This window comes from Callorhinus ursinus, unplaced genomic scaffold (assembly GCF_003265705.2).
Source record: "Callorhinus ursinus isolate GAN/ISIS: 27379988/994484 unplaced genomic scaffold, GSC_fseal_2.0 scaffold23, whole genome shotgun sequence".
Lineage (NCBI taxonomy): Eukaryota > Metazoa > Chordata > Mammalia > Carnivora > Otariidae > Callorhinus > Callorhinus ursinus.
Window position 1 is genome coordinate 326,706 of NW_027397085.1, and position 15,200 is coordinate 341,905.

General features: G+C 44.1%; 1 protein-coding gene across 3 annotated transcripts in view; it reads left to right on the forward strand.

The window, feature by feature from the left end:
- Positions 1-12,332, forward strand: part of SERINC5 (serine incorporator 5) — a 99,275-nt gene extending 86,943 nt beyond the window's left edge. For all 3 annotated transcript variants that reach the window (XM_025892532.2, XM_025892671.2, XM_025892672.2), the window contains 4 exons: positions 2,475-2,541; positions 5,348-5,387; positions 6,017-6,161; positions 7,684-12,332. In XM_025892532.2, the coding sequence (XP_025748317.1) occupies positions 2,475-2,541; positions 5,348-5,387; positions 6,017-6,161; positions 7,684-7,831 (400 nt within the window). In that variant the 3' untranslated portion in view covers positions 7,832-12,332. The remainder of the gene's footprint in view (positions 1-2,474; positions 2,542-5,347; positions 5,388-6,016; positions 6,162-7,683) is intronic.
- Positions 12,333-15,200: the final 2,868 nt, after the last annotated feature.

Below are 15,200 nucleotides of genomic sequence, written 5' to 3' on the forward strand. Positions count from 1 at the left end.
TCCAAAAGCAGTTGAAGCAGGTGTGGAGAGCCACCTGCATTTTGAATCATTATGCCCTTATGGAAGAGGCCCTGGACATGGCGGTGGTGGTGGTGGGTGGAGGGGGTGGGGGGGGGAGGCAGTTTTTTTGTTTATCATAATTGCAAGGCACTGCTGGTTTCTTGTGAGTGCGGGCTAGAGATAGTGAGAGTGGGCTATAACTTGTCTATACGGTGAAGCCCTGTTGCAATCAAATGTGGTCAGTCTCCTTCCACACCTCACAAGAAGCAGTGGGTGAAATTGCTCCTGCCTTAGCCCTGGAAGGGAAGAGGTTCTGCGTAATCCAGGAATTGTTGTTTGGCAACGTGTCTTGTGCTCATCAAACGGGGGTCTGAGTAATAGAATGCAGGCAATAAGAATTTCCTAGGTGTGAAAACAGTGTTTCCTTGGTAATTCCAAGAAGAGTATTTTGTGGGTGAAGGCTATGACTGAATTATAATAATATTTTATAGTGTCATCTACTTGTAGAAGTCCTCTGTTATTAATGATGAACTGAATACAGGTATTTATTTTTAAAATTAAATTCAGTTACTTAACATATAATGTATTATTAGTTTCAGAGGTAGAGGGTAAGTGATTCATCAGTCTTATATAACATCCAGTGCTCATCACATCACATGCCCTCCTCAGTGCCCATCACCCAGTTACCCCATCCTCCTACCCCCTTCCCCTCCAGCAGCCCTCAGTTTATTTCCTATGATTAAGAGTCTCTTACGGTTTATCTCCCTCTCTGATTTCATCCCGTTTTATTTTTCCTTCCTTACCCTATGATCCTCTGTCTCGTTTCCTAAATTCCACATATGAGTGAGATCGTATGATAATTGCCTTTTTCTGACTGATTTATTTCGCTTAGCATAATACCCTCTAGTTCCATCCACGTTGTTGCAAATGGCAAGATCCCGTTCTTTTTGATGGCTGAGTAATAGAATACAGGTATTTAGAAATAAGAACAAAACCTTCCCCATTCTGTGCTCTCTGATGATGGAAGTAAAGCGGCAGAGGTGCCAGAATCAAAGCTTTGTTTTTCTTGAAACCATTTTATTCCAAAGAATTTACAAAAGTGCAGTATGTATTCTAACCCTTTTAAAGAAGGAATACCATCTTTTCGGTGTAAATTGCAGATAATCAGTCTCTTTCTAAAAAGTTACATTTTCCTCCGCAGAAATGATACACTATATTAAATCATAATTCACATGCAGAAAATATAGCATGCTCTTATATGCAGGAGCGAGGTGTGTGTGTTTCTTGGGTGCACCACCATTGGGAAATATCTCTAAAATTCCTCGGATGAGGCTAGAAGTCAGGAAGTGGGAGCGCTTGGGCCTCGATCAGCATCCGTCCGTACCGAACAGAAGAGAAAGTGATGCTATTGGACTTGAGTGGCCCACAAAGGAAGGCAGCTATGCTCACCACTATACCAACAACGCAGTGGCCCACAAAGGAAGCAGTGTGCTCGGATCCCAGAGGACCTTTTTGTGAGGAAGGCTTTTTATTGTTTATTTGCATTTCACTGATCTCTTCTGTCTTGGAGAAAGAGGATGAGAATGAGCAGAGAAGGCAGTGTTGCTTCTTGGGGGTTATTTAGTTGACATGAGTCTGTTAAGTCCTGCTTCTCCCGGGGCCACACCCCTGCCTGCCCCCAGGCCGGCGCCTGAAGGCACAGCGTAAGAGGTTAGGGATTGTCTTTTTCACTGGGTCCCCAGGGGCTTAGAATAGGACCTAACACATGGCAGGCTTACAGTAAATGTTTGCTAAATGAATTTATAGAGTTAGCCGGAACCCTGAGTATTGTATATATTTCTGTTTGCTTAAAATGTTCCCTTTTCCCCCCCAGAAGAAATACCTTTTTTACCCCTAGAAGCCAGATTTTATAATATTTTACCTCTGGGTATAGGGAGAATGGTGGGAAGGATTTTTTTTTTTTTTAATCACACTGATAGCTAGTCTGTTGAATTTCCAAACAGAAAACTTTGTTCTGCCAAAGGCTGATTATCACAGTAAATAACTGTGACCTTTGCTTTTCATGCCCTTGCTTTTTTTTTTTTTAATGCTATCTCTGGGTTCTTTTGTCCGGTTTTGATCCCTTCTAAGTGATTCTATTCAAAAGTTGTGGAAAGATAAAAGGAAAATCAGAAAATCCTTTTGGCTTGGTGTTTGAGGGAGGAGAGGTGAAAACCAAGATAATAGGACCAAAAGATGCCTTACTTCTTTATCGACAAACTTCTCTTTGCTTAAAATCATCTAATGCAATCCATGTGAAAAGACATCAACTGTAGAATTGGTCAGTCAGTTTTGGAGCAAAGCGGGATATTGGAATAGACGAGTTCTTTTTAAGGAGCCAGGACTGGAGGGTGCCGTGAGCCTCTCACGACAGCACTGGCCGGGCGGCTCTGCCCTTCCTCTATTGGGATATAACGTGTGTGTTTGTTTCTTAGCTTGACATCGACGACAAGGTCAAGTTCTGATGCTCTGCAGGGGCGATACGCAGCTCCTGAACTGGAAGTAAGTTCATTTCCTTCCCTGGTCCTGCTTCATCTCAGAAGGCCCATTTTTCAGGAAGCCTCTTTCTGTGTGTTTGCATCTTTACTGATCTGCATCCCATTTTTCTCCCCAGGAAAGAATACAGTTTTTATACAGAAAAGACAATGTCTCGTAGATACGATGGGATTAAAATGAATCTTTGATTTTCCTCCAACAAAATTAGCCTCTAGTGTGGCATTGCTGCCCATCTCCCACCCGATGCCTGGGTAGCTTTGTCGGGCTGCTCTCTGCGATTTCCTTCTGTCATAATGGACTGTGTGTGTGTGTGTGTGTGTGTGTGTGTGTGTGTGTGTGTGTGTTAACTCCTAGTCCATTCTTCTGTGTAATAGCTGTTCTGGAGAAGGGAAGGAACAAGCATCTGCTCCCTGCCACACTGCTGAGCATTGTCTACACGTTAGCTTATGTAACTGCATCAGTTCCGTCAGGTGGGCATTTCACTGGTTAAGGAATTGGGAACAGTAGAGGTCCAGAGAATCAGGGTGGTTAGCAGATGCTATCGGTCAGCAGAATGTCTGTTATTTCCTTACTTGTGCAAAAGTCTTTTGCTGGGGCCCTCATGGAACATCCACCTAGGTCAGAAAAGGGCTAATCCCATGGAGGCAGCCAGGAAAAGACTCAGCCCTGACCCCAAGAATGGAAGGAACATGGGATTCGGATGATGGCTGAGACTTACTTAACAGCACTTGCTACATGCCAGGCAGTTCTAAGCACTATATTTGTGATTGCATTTCATACTCATACAAACCCAGTGAGGGCTTTATCTCCATTTTACAGAGGGGAGAGACAGAAAAGTTATTTAAACTTCTGATTAGCTGGCCTGGCCCCTGGCCCCCGGCCGTGTCCTCGTAGCCTTCCCTGGATGGAGGAGCCCTGGTGTCTGTCCAGATATGGGCACTCTTCTCTGCAGCTGGGGCTCTGGGGACGGTCTTTCCTGCACCTGACCTGGAGATAGTGAACATTATGAAGGGTTGTCAGTCTGCCAGCAGCATTCAACAGCTCTTTCTGTCCCTTCAAAAAAGGAGAAGGCTCTGCTGAGTCTGAATAGATTACTGCTTCTTACACAGAGGAGAATGGTCTCTAGAAGGCAGGCATTTGTTCTCACCACTGGCCGGGTGACCACCTGCTGAGGTTGTGCTCAATGGCTTCAATATCCCTATTGTGTAGAGTGCAAGCTCAAAGAACAGCAAGTCTCTAAGTTAGATTTAAGAGGATGCTTTCCTTCTCGTTCTAAGGAAAACGTCCCACTGTTTTCTGCTGAACTGGAGAGCCTGCAAAACGGAAGTTGGTTTGCTCTCCTTGTATCAAGTTTCACAGGATATACCTTTGAAAGAGAGAGTTAGTGGTTTCTTATGCTAAGTTAAGCTTCAGAAGAACTAGGACCCCAGGATACCCTGTCTTGAGCCCACTGAATGATTAGTGAATCTTAGACTGTGTCACTTGATCCAAGATTCTGTCACGGCCATTCCCTCTTCTAGAAGTGTCCCTGACGTAGTAGGGAAACGGGCTTGGCCTTGCGGTGTATAAATGAGATGAAGGCTCACACTCCTATGTCCTTGTCCCTGGCTCTGTGTTCTTTCTAGTAAAAGTACTGTCAGCCAGAAAGTGCCAAGGACCCAGCACTCCCCAGCTGGTCTTGCTACGTGTAATGTTTCTTACTCTGTTTACCAGAGTCTTTCTGAAATCATGTATTAATTTTTCATAATCCAGTTTTTTATTAGTTTATTGTTCTGAGTAGGTCAGAAACACGGTACAAAATTTAAAAGGTGTCAAAGACTCTTTAAAGGAAGGCATCCCCTCCATCCATCCCGGTCCCCAGCACCCCTGCCTCCGTAGAGGCAGACAGTTCAGCAGCCTGATTTCATAGGAAATGTAGGTGGGCCTCCTGCTTCCAGACCTCCTAGCTTTACCATGTCTGATTCTGCCGGCTCCACCATCTCTTAGACCTCTCATGCCTAGACCTAATTGCCTCTTGTGAACTGCACACCTTGGAGTGCCTGTCCTGCATTTATACTCCAGCTCTGTCACTAGACTGGTTTTGAACCTCAGGCCAGAATTGCTTGACCTCAGTTTCTTCAACTGCAAACAGAATAATAATCCCAGCAAGTAGAGCAAATCACCACCAAGAGTGAGCTCCACGAGAGTGGGGACCTGTCTTGTTCACCTTGCATTTCAGGTTGAATTTTCCAGAAGCAGCTGCCAAGGCAGAGTTGACCCACAGAGTATCTATTAGGGATCAACACAGGTGGAAGGAAAGGAAGGGGAAGGAGGCAAAATTGGGCCAAGGGTGAAGTTGAAGGGCACCGTAGGCTGGACAAAGCCTCTGTTGACCCCTTCGGTGCCCCAGAGCAGATATGACTCATCAGAGCAGTCACTGAGGGTCAGTGGCTGCACCTCTACACCCCTGCCGTGAGCAGTCATTCAAGGTGGGTTGCCCAAGAAGTCTGGCTCTAGGGCAGGGCAACTCTGTGACTGAGGGAAAGCCTGGGAGCTGCCGTCTGGAGGCTGCTCACAGCACTCCAAGTAGCTGAGTGAGCACTCAGTGAGCGCCATTGAAGGGGCTCTAGGTGGCTCACCTCCGTGTCTGTTTCCTCTCGCCAGCACCAGAGCACTTGGGAAGAACAGATGCTTAGTCATATCCTTTGGAAGGGGTCACATGAGTGCAGTTCCGAGCCTGGCTTCCAAGTTACGCAGAAGGCTTGGCACATCACGTGGATGGCCTTTAGTGAAGTAGAAAAGCCCCCTGACGTTGTTGGGTTTGCTTTTCCAGGTAGCCCGGTGTTGTTTTTGCTTCGGCCCCGATGGAGAAGGTAAGTAGTCAATCTCCCTTACGTGCAGCTCTAGTCTTAGGTGTTTGGGATTCACACCCAGATAACTTGAATGGTAAGAGGAAAGTTTTCTTCCAAAGCTGGTGTACTGTTGATCTACTTTTCACATTCTTCCTGAGTGATTGCTGGGTATATTTGTTTGTGTTGGTATTCTGGCCAGCAAGAACCCATTTCTGTTTTGGCTAATATGTAAGTTAAATTCTACAGTGAGATTTAGAGAAGGAGGAAGTATATTTTTCAAAGGAATGAAAATTTCTTCCCTTTAACTTCCTTTTCTTCTTGGATTGGAGCATCCCAGAGGCTTGAGAACGCTTGGCTTGCTCTCTCACTTCCATCTGAGCTTATCCTGGGTTTTCTGTTAGTAAGGGTTCTCTTCTGCTCTGTTCAAACGAATGTAATGTTAGGAAACTCATCCTGTGGAGCAGGGTCCTGGGACTGGGTGGGGGTTTTGCACAGAGGGTGTGGATAAAATTGCCTGAGGCTACAAATGGCTCTTGACATCTTTTCTACTCACCAGTCTCTGGGATTGGAATGAGTGAGTGTGACTCTGCTAACGCGGCTGGCGTGCATGTGTTCGTTCAATGAGCTTGCGCTCGCTTTGTGCCTCACAGACACTGAAGAACAGCAGAATGTGAAGGAGGGACCACGGGTCATTTATGATGAGAAGAGAGGCACTGTCTATAGCTACTCCTATTTCCACTTCGTGTTCTTTTTGGCTTCCCTCTATGTGATGATGACCGTCACCAGCTGGTTCAAGTGAGTGGCCCGTTATCTTACACATTTTAGAAGGGATAGTCTTTAGAAAATCAAGTTAAGTCCTAGTCTTTAAGTGCTGAGACCCACACTGAGTCACAGATCCAGTCTCCTGGAGTCAGCTAAACTCTTCTCCAAGTCCTGCTGTGCTCATCTACACAGAAACAGTCCTGGGGTCTCAACAGTCTGCGGGCATGCTTTTAACCCTGGGAATTGCTGATGCTCATGCCCCACAACGGGGGCTAAGGTGGCGTGTGTCCCCTCATTCCTTTTCTGTGCATTTACAAACCTGTGCAATTTTTAAAATATAAATATGATTACACGTGTTTCCCCTTGAGATTTTTTTGCTTTGTTTTGTTTTTTAAAGTTGGCAATACATGATGGATCTAACTTTCCCTGTCACTACAAAGAAATTCTCTTTTTAATTCTTTTTGGATCATTTTTCACTGATCTGAAGTTTTGGTTGGATCATAATTTGTTATAACTCAGAATACACATGGGATAGACATTTAGGCTCATTGTGCTATCCGTTCATGCAGCAACTATTTGAGTGGCTTCAATGTGCTGCACTGTTAGAAATGGCAGGCTTATAATCTAACGGAGGAGACAGACCATGATCCAAATGCGGTGTGGCAGATAGTGCTGTTAGGGAGAAAAATGAGGAAAAGGAATGAGGAGTACCAGGTGGGGTTTAGGGATGGTGGGGCCAGCAGAAGGCTTCACTGGGGAGATTTTCCCAGAACATCCTAAGGGAAAAGAGAGGAGGGAGCTTCTAATGTATCCCCAGTGCATCTAATGCTTTGGTAATTCCCGGAAAGTTTTGGCGTGGGAAGCTTAAAAGATGGAGGGAGCTATAATTAATAAGGCAGAAAATAACAGATATTGTCAAGAATGTGGGAAAAATTTAGAACCCTTTTACAAAAACTCCTGCTAGGATCGTAAACATGGTGCAACCACTTTGGAAAACACTTCGGCAGTTCCTCAAAATGTTAAACACAGAGTTATGGTATGACCTGGCCGTACTAATACTAGGTATATGCCCAACAGGGCAAAAAAGTATGGCCACACAAAAACTTTTACACATATCACTTAAGCAGCATCACTTATCACAGCCAAAAAGTAGAAACCACCCAAATGTCTATCAGCTGATGAATGGATAAACAAAGCATGGTATCTCCACGCAGTAGAATATCACTCAGCAATAAAAAGGAATCAAGTACTGATCCGTGCTACCACATGAACAAACCTTAAACACCGGTCACAAGAGGCTACATGATTCCATTTATATGAAATGTCTGGAATAGGCAAATCCAGAGAGACAGAAAGTAGATTAGTGAATCCCAGGGGCTGGGAGGAGGTGGGGAAATGGTGTACACTTTAAATGGTGTGAGTTGTATCTGAATTGAGCCTTTAGGAAAAACAGAAAGGCTGGAGGGGATGGGAGCAGGGAGACCCCTTCTGGAAGAGATATCTCACTGCCTTGTTCTCTTCCAGCTCTGACCACAGTTGTCTCTCCTTTCCACAGCTATGAAAGTGCCAACATCGAAACCTTCTTCAGTGGAAGCTGGTCCATCTTCTGGGTCAAGATGGCCTCCTGCTGGATGTGTGTGCTGTTATACCTGGGGACCCTGGTCGCTCCCCTCTGCTGTCCCTCTCGCCAGTTCTCTGTGTGAGGAGGATCTGAGCAGGCCTGCAGGCTGGAAGTGACATCCTTTGAACAAGTGTCCCAGGGGTCTGAGCCGTGACTGGTGCTTCGTGAAAAGCTGGCATCCTCTGGCTGGTTTGAGTGGGTCTGAAAAAGGCTTTCAGAAAGAAAAAAAATCACCTGATTTGGCTGTTTAATTCGGAAAATCAAAAAGAAATAACCATTTTATTCCAAAAGAATTGAAATTTTCAACCAAGCTGATCCTGAGTGATATTTTGTGTGAGTCTCCGCTCTAAAAACTGGAAGAGAAATTAGGCTAGTATTTTCCTTCTGTACTTTTTTTCACCAAAACAGAGTTTGGGGCATGACAGGGATAAATCTGACCTTGTCATTCTTATCCTTGGAATAGAAAAACTTGCCAAAATCTTGAACCCTCAGCCCCTGACGGAATGCAGACCCGTCTCCCACACCTCGACCGGGAGCTTCATCTGCAGTGGGCTCTGCAGAGAGCACTCATCCTGCAGGCTCCTTGCTCTCAGCTACTTGGTATTTATAGGGTCCAGGAGGAAGCACCTGCTTTTAACTCCACCCTTGTGCTGTTTCCTCCTGGCCTCCAGACGTTTCCCTTTGAAGCTGTGATGCTGGGAATCACAACTTCACACTCTGCCCTGGCCCTTCTCAGAGGTCCCCTCATCCTTTCTGGGCTCAACGTCTTTGCCCTAATGTGAAAAAGCACAATTTGCCGTCACTACCGTGTGGTGCCCCCACTATGCTATTCCTTCCTGATCCAAGTTCCTGCAATAATTATGACTCCTATTTGTGGTGTTAGTCACATGATTATAGAACAATATCCATGTTTTCTTTGCCTGAACGATGGAGGGCTATCGTTCTTACTTGTTTGTATTATTAATATTAATAATACTCTAGGACCTTACCTTGACTGAAGCCCGCTGCACCTCTCTTTCAGTTATGAAAGTCAGCCGGTTTTCTCTTCCACCTAGAGGCCTTTGCAATTGTAAAAGCAAAAGGGCTCTTGTTTCCTGGATCTGGAAGGTGCATGATAATATTCACTGTGGTTTTTTGGAGTAGATTTGCTGAGGTGAGGATTCCAGGCAGCACCTCAAACTGGGCTGACCAGATAAGGCCTATCTCGTATAAGTTGTAGAAGTGGCCAAATATACGTAGAAGAAACGGTGGGGGGTGAGGGGGTGGGGAGGGGGGTATGTAATTAAGCCATAAGCAACATCCACGGAGATTTCCAAAAATACGAACTTGTAAAGTAATACTCATAAGAGATTTGACTTTAGGCAGCTGCCCAAGAAGATATCCGTGTTCAGTGTTGATGTCCGTCCTCAGTCAGGGAAGAGTTTTCTTGGTGGAAAGTGGAAAGTCCATTAGGGACCCCAGTGGAGACACGGTGGGGATGCTCCCAGGAATGTCTCGTGCAGGGTGAAAAGGGTCCTCTTGAGCTCCCTGGCACAGAGGGTCTGAGAATGGAGACACTTGGCCTGTACTTTGTGTGTCCTGCCAAGTTGGGCAGAATCGGGTCCCTGTGTGCCAAAATGCTGGTGTGGGGAATTAGTCCAATTCTTCATTTTTGCTCTTTTGCCCTCCTCCCAGGAACACAAGCGGGAAAACAAATTCAGTGAATGAATTCCTCTAGAATCTTGCCTTATTTATGTTTGAGGTTCGTTTTTAAAGGCAGTTGTGTATGGGTGAGAGCCTTGTTTTTTGCAAACTTCATCCAATTTCTTATTTTAGGCCAGAAGCTCTTTGAGCTTGGCGGTTGAAAGGTCTCTGGTGTCACAAAATGGAAAGCTGCCACGTGCAGCCCCTGTTAAGCCAGTGGGCCTGGGAGCTCTGTGGGCCGGGGACAGGTTGAGGGAATGGGTTGTGTGTGGGACAGCCCCCAGGCAGGAGCTGCCACAGTGGCTGCTGCCGTGACACAGGGCTCTGGGTAAGCTGAGACTGGCTTTAGGAAAGACCACGAGCAGAGTCCCATCAAGAGCTGGGATACTAGTTTCATTGTGTTTTCTTCCTGCCAGGGTCTAGCTGGTTTGGGCAGCCAGCTATGTGACTTTAGAACTGGCCCTTAGGGCAGGTCACGGTCCAGCTGACAAGGCTCTTGTTCCTTGGCTGGCCTTTGTTGGCGGGCTTCCCCTGCAGAAAGAAGCTCAGGGAAACAGAAAGGAAAGCATTCATTGCCAGTGGCAGGGCCCTCAGCACTTCCTTCTTTAGCTGGCCCAGCCAACCCATGTTTTGGAGCTGCTTAAAATTTGGTTTGTGGCCCAAAGTTCTTCTTGAAGTTTAGTCTGACACGAGAGGCAGAGTTGCAGTCACTCTGATTTTTAGTCTCAACTGAGAGTCGAAGCAAGTTTATCTGAATGATGGGAGAGATGTGGATATATCCTAAGGATATATATATCCTTAGGATATATATAAATAAGGTAACTTTAATGAGGGCATATAAATAAGGTAACTTTAATGATTATTCATTGTCATAACAATACTCAGGTGATGAGTCAATGTTTGTGGGTGTAAAGAACCCACATTCTTGTGCTGTTGTGATTTAAGAAACTGGAAAAATTGTGCCAATTGCTTTGAGTTGCTGTAATGAAGGTGTTCATTGGATACATTCACTGATCTCTTTTTAAAATAATTTTGCTTCCTACAACTTTTTGTACATGATTTTAAAAAGTACATTCCCAGTAGCTGCTGGTCAGACTCCTTTAGCGATACAAGAGGGAGAAGTTTTTTAAAAAGCTCTATGTGTATGTTTCTTCTGTGCTATTCCTTCGATGTGGAAATTTTTTCCCTTCTCGTTTTCAGGAGTAGAAACACTAGGTGGGGGAAGGGATTCTTCTGGGAATGTTGCTGTATACCTAGATGGGTCATCTGACTGAAGGCTGGAGACTTTTCTGTCAAAAGCTTTTGGGAAACCCAACTTGGTCCTTGTTGGGTTGAGTTTCTGTAATATTTGTTAGTTGGTTTTGCTTTTGTCCTCTCAGTTTCTTGGGGAATCGCCTGAAAGAATTGTTCCCCAGAGGTGTTTGGAGCTCTTTGGTGGAGTAGAAGGACTGTATGCATGTGGACTGTTGGAAGGTGGGGTTACTGGAGATTTGGGGTTCTGGTGCCCATCAGGAATGGTCAGCAGTTGGGCCCCCACACCTCATTTTTTAAATTTCCAGTTCCTCAGAGGATCCTACATTCTGGATGACCTTCGTGTAGTGCTAATCCCCACCCTCACCCCCATATTGTCCCCCTCTGCCTATTTAAGATTATGTACTTATTTAATTTTAGCCGGAAGTTTATCACCATTGGTGCTTCATGTTACCCTGCAAAGGGAACTCCAGAGCCTTTGTTTAAGCCTCCTTGGCTTTTTTTCTCCTTTGACTGCCTTTCTAAATAGCATTTCATTTTGGCGTACATTTGTGTTCTACTCTTGGAAGTGAAAGCAGTTTTAATCTATAACAAAGAAGGGTGTGACCTTGGGCTAAGACCCTGCCTGTCCAAAGAGAACGCTGGGTCCTCCTTAATCAGGGACAGTGCAGTAGTCACTCAGCTCATGGAATTCTCTGTAGGAGACTCTCCTAATAGAACTAACTCCCTCTGCTTTGTTCTTAAGGCCACCATGTTTCCTGCCATCTTTAAAATGCTTGTAAAGCCTCAGACACGTTCATCTAGTGTTGCATTTCAGGCAGAGATGGGCTCGCTCGTGTTGGACTTACGTTACAGAGCTAGAGAGCTGTTACGTAGATCTTTCAAACTAATGCTGGTCATTCTAAAGATCTTTATCTCTTTAAAATTTTCTTCCTCAGTAAATCACTTGGAGAGGCATTCATTTTGAAAGGGGGAAATATTTGGCTTTTACCAAAGAGGGTTTTTTGTTATTAAGCAAAATTCCTTCAGAAAAACTTAATTGGGTAAGGATAGATTAAAAACGCATATGTCCAAATCCACTTCTGTAGGAGTTCAGTCATATTTATGTGAGTAAAATGATGAAGAACTCTTTAAGGTAATCCTCTGGGTGAAGGATCCTGGGAAATTCTCTCAGGTAAAGAAAGCTTGCAACAGATGTGTAATATATGTCTTGAGAGTTATTTATAAGAAATTTAAGAGGATTGTTTTGCTTTCCTATATTAAAGATTTAAGTTCTTTTTTTACTTTGCAAAAAAAATTCTACGAAAAGTTTTATAATTGTAACATTGTTAATTTTTAAAACTTTTCCAAAACAATTAGCTGTAGCCGGATTATGTGGTTATGTTTTGCTCTACTTAGAATTTGAAATGTAATATGTGTGGTAAATTTACTGTTGGAAATTTATAATAGTCTTGGATATGGTTAGAGTTTTGTTAACTTTTTTAAAAATTATTTTCTTCCCTCTAGTCACAAAGGCAACTGTGGGTTTATATTTGTTTTTTGAATGCTAATTTTTCTATGAAGCATCTGAAGTTGACCAGTCTTTTCCTATGTAGAAAACTCAAAACTTGTTAACTCTGTACTTTAATAAAATTTAAAATGGAAAACTATGTCGTTGTTGTTGTTTTGGTTTTTGTGTTTTTTGTAATTAAACATCCTCCATGTGGTGTTTTCTGAAGATGTTGCCTTCAGATGTTAATCACCATTCTCTGAAGCTCATAGAACCTTTTCTGATTCTTGATAATGAAAATATAAACATGAAAACCCAAATTTTTTGTTTCCTTCACCCCCCTCCCAAAAGCTTTTGTGGACTGCTTCCTTTTTCCTATTCTTAGGCTAGTGCCACACTATCTTAAATATGAGAATTAGAGTGTCTCTAAGGGAGGTAGTAGAAGTCTTCCAACATGGGCCACCTTTTTCAAGATATGGCTTTCCTAGACCTTTTATATTTTCCTTGAAAATTTAGGCTTGAGTGGGATGGCATTGTGTCATTAGACTAATTTGGGGAGAATTGACATTATAACAACATTAAGTCTTCTGATCTAGCATTATTTTTCATTCATGTAGGTTTTTAAAATTTTCTTTAGTAGCATGGTATAGTATTTCTATTTTTATTAAAATGTCTTCGTGTGAAATTTAATCTTTTTTTTAAAAAGATTTTATTTATTTGTCAGAGAGAGAGAGTGAGCACAAGCAGGGAGAGCAGAGCGGCAGGCCGAGCAGGCAGAGGGAGAAGCAGGCTCCCCGCTGAGCAGGGAGTCTAACACAGGACTCGATCCCAGGACCCCTAATCATGACCTGAGCTGAAGGCAGACGCTTAACCGACTGAGCCACCCAGGCATCCCATAAATTTAATCTTGATCCTGCTAGTCCTTTTATTAATGTGAGATTAGTTTCGTGAGTGTTTAAATTATGCATGTCACATAATATAGAAGTGACCACCTTGGGGCACCTGGGTGGCTCAGATGGTTAAGCATCGGCCTTTGGCTTGGGTCATGATCCCAGGGTCCTGGGATTGAGCCCCACATCCGGCTCCTGGCTCAGCGGGGAGCCTGCTTCTCCCTCTGCCTCTCCCCCTGCTCATGCTCTCTCTCTCTCTATCTCTGTGTCTCAAATGAATAAATAAAATCTTTTTTTTAATTTTTTTATTTTTATTTATTTGATAGAACGAGAGAGAGAACACATGAGACGGGGGAGGGTCAGAGGGAGAAGTAGACTCCCCGCCGAGCAGGGAGCCCGATGCGGGACTCGATCCCAGGACTCCAGGATCATGACCTGAGCCGAAGACGGTCATTTAACCAACTGAGCCACCCAGGTGCCCTGAATAAATAAAATCTTTAAAAAAAAAAGTGACCACCTTAACCATACCAAAGTATATAGTCAATAGTGTTTTTTTTTTTTTAAAAGATTTTATTTATTTATTTGACAGAGACATAGCGAGAGAGGGAACACAAGCAGGGCGAGTGGGAGAGGGAGAAGCAGGCTTCCCACAGAGCGGGGAGCCCAATGCGGGGCTTGATCTCAGGACCCTGGGATCATGACCTGAGCCGAAGGCAGACACTTAACAACTGAGCCACCCAGGTGCCCCTGTGGTCAGTAGTGTTAAGGACATCCATACTGTTGTGCAACCAACCTCCAGAACTCTTCCCATCTTGCAAAGCTGAAGCTCTGTACCCATTAAACAGCTTCCCACCAGCCCCTGACTTTCCACCACTATTCTACTTTCTTTCTCTATGAATTTGCCATTTGCTTCATTTCCCCCCCTCTGCTTCTTCCCACATAGATGCTGATCCTGTTCAGGTCTTCTGACTCACTTGTACTTTGGGGTGCACCACTTTTTGTTGCAAATGTTGTCCATGTGTTTTTGGTTGTGCTAATTCCTCTGTTTTTGTGTGGGAATTTAGGAATATCCAAAATTTCTGCTTCTATCTTTGCCATCATTTCTTCCATTCACTCTTGAATTGAACCCCTTGCAATAGGGCTTTACACACACCTTTTCCCTGAAACTGTGTTTTCAGGCCATTGGTAGCCTCCATGTTGCTGAATCCATTGTCCTCATCTTGGTTTATCAGAAGCCCTTGAAAGTATCAACTAAATGGCCTTTTTCAGATTTCACTGGTATTTATATATACACCCTGTTTTGAAAGGGATTGTCTATTAGAGTTATCTTGTCTCTGTTGACATTGTACTTAAGATCAGAAGAGGCAGGTAACTTTTCTCAGGTCCCCAGTGTCTGCACCCACAGAACCACATTCAAGGAATCACCCCTGGAAGCATGGTCCACAAGTGGACATGACCTCATTCTTAGCACCACTTTCTGGACCATCCCATAAGGCCTGATTTGCAGCCAAGTAGTTTGCTCAGCCTGCTTCCAGCCCATAATGACTGGGAGTCAGTGGCTTAGTTTGAATGATTTCTGTCTCAGTGTAAGCTGGTGGGGCTTTTGCTTATTTCTCTTAAAAACATTGTGTTCTCTGGGAATCTTAATGGGATTCACTAAGTCAGATAAAAGCCATCTCTGCGGATCTTTTCTAGAAGACCTCCTCTGGGCGCCTGGGTGGCTCAGATGGTTAAGCATCTGCCTTCGGCTCAGGTCATGATCCCAGGGTCCTGGGATCGAGTCCCGCATCGGGCTCCCTGCTCCTTCGGAGCCTGCTTCTCCCTCTGCTTCTCTCTCTCTCTCTCTCTCTCTCTCCCCCCCCACCTCTGTCGCTCATGAACAAATAAATAAAATCATTAAAAAAAAAAAGACTGCAACATCCTTAAAAAAATAAAATAAAAAAATAAAAGACCTCCTCTATTTTTGGCGGCAGGTCAGAGTGCTGTGTGCAAGTACTCCTATTCTTGCAGAAGCCTTTTTGTCTAGCCAGGAGGATCTGAGAATCACTCCCTCAAATCTTTCCTGAGGTTTTAACTGAGAGGGCTTTATCCTAACCCTGAGGTCACATTTTACTTGTGGCATCTGAGAAATAATAAGT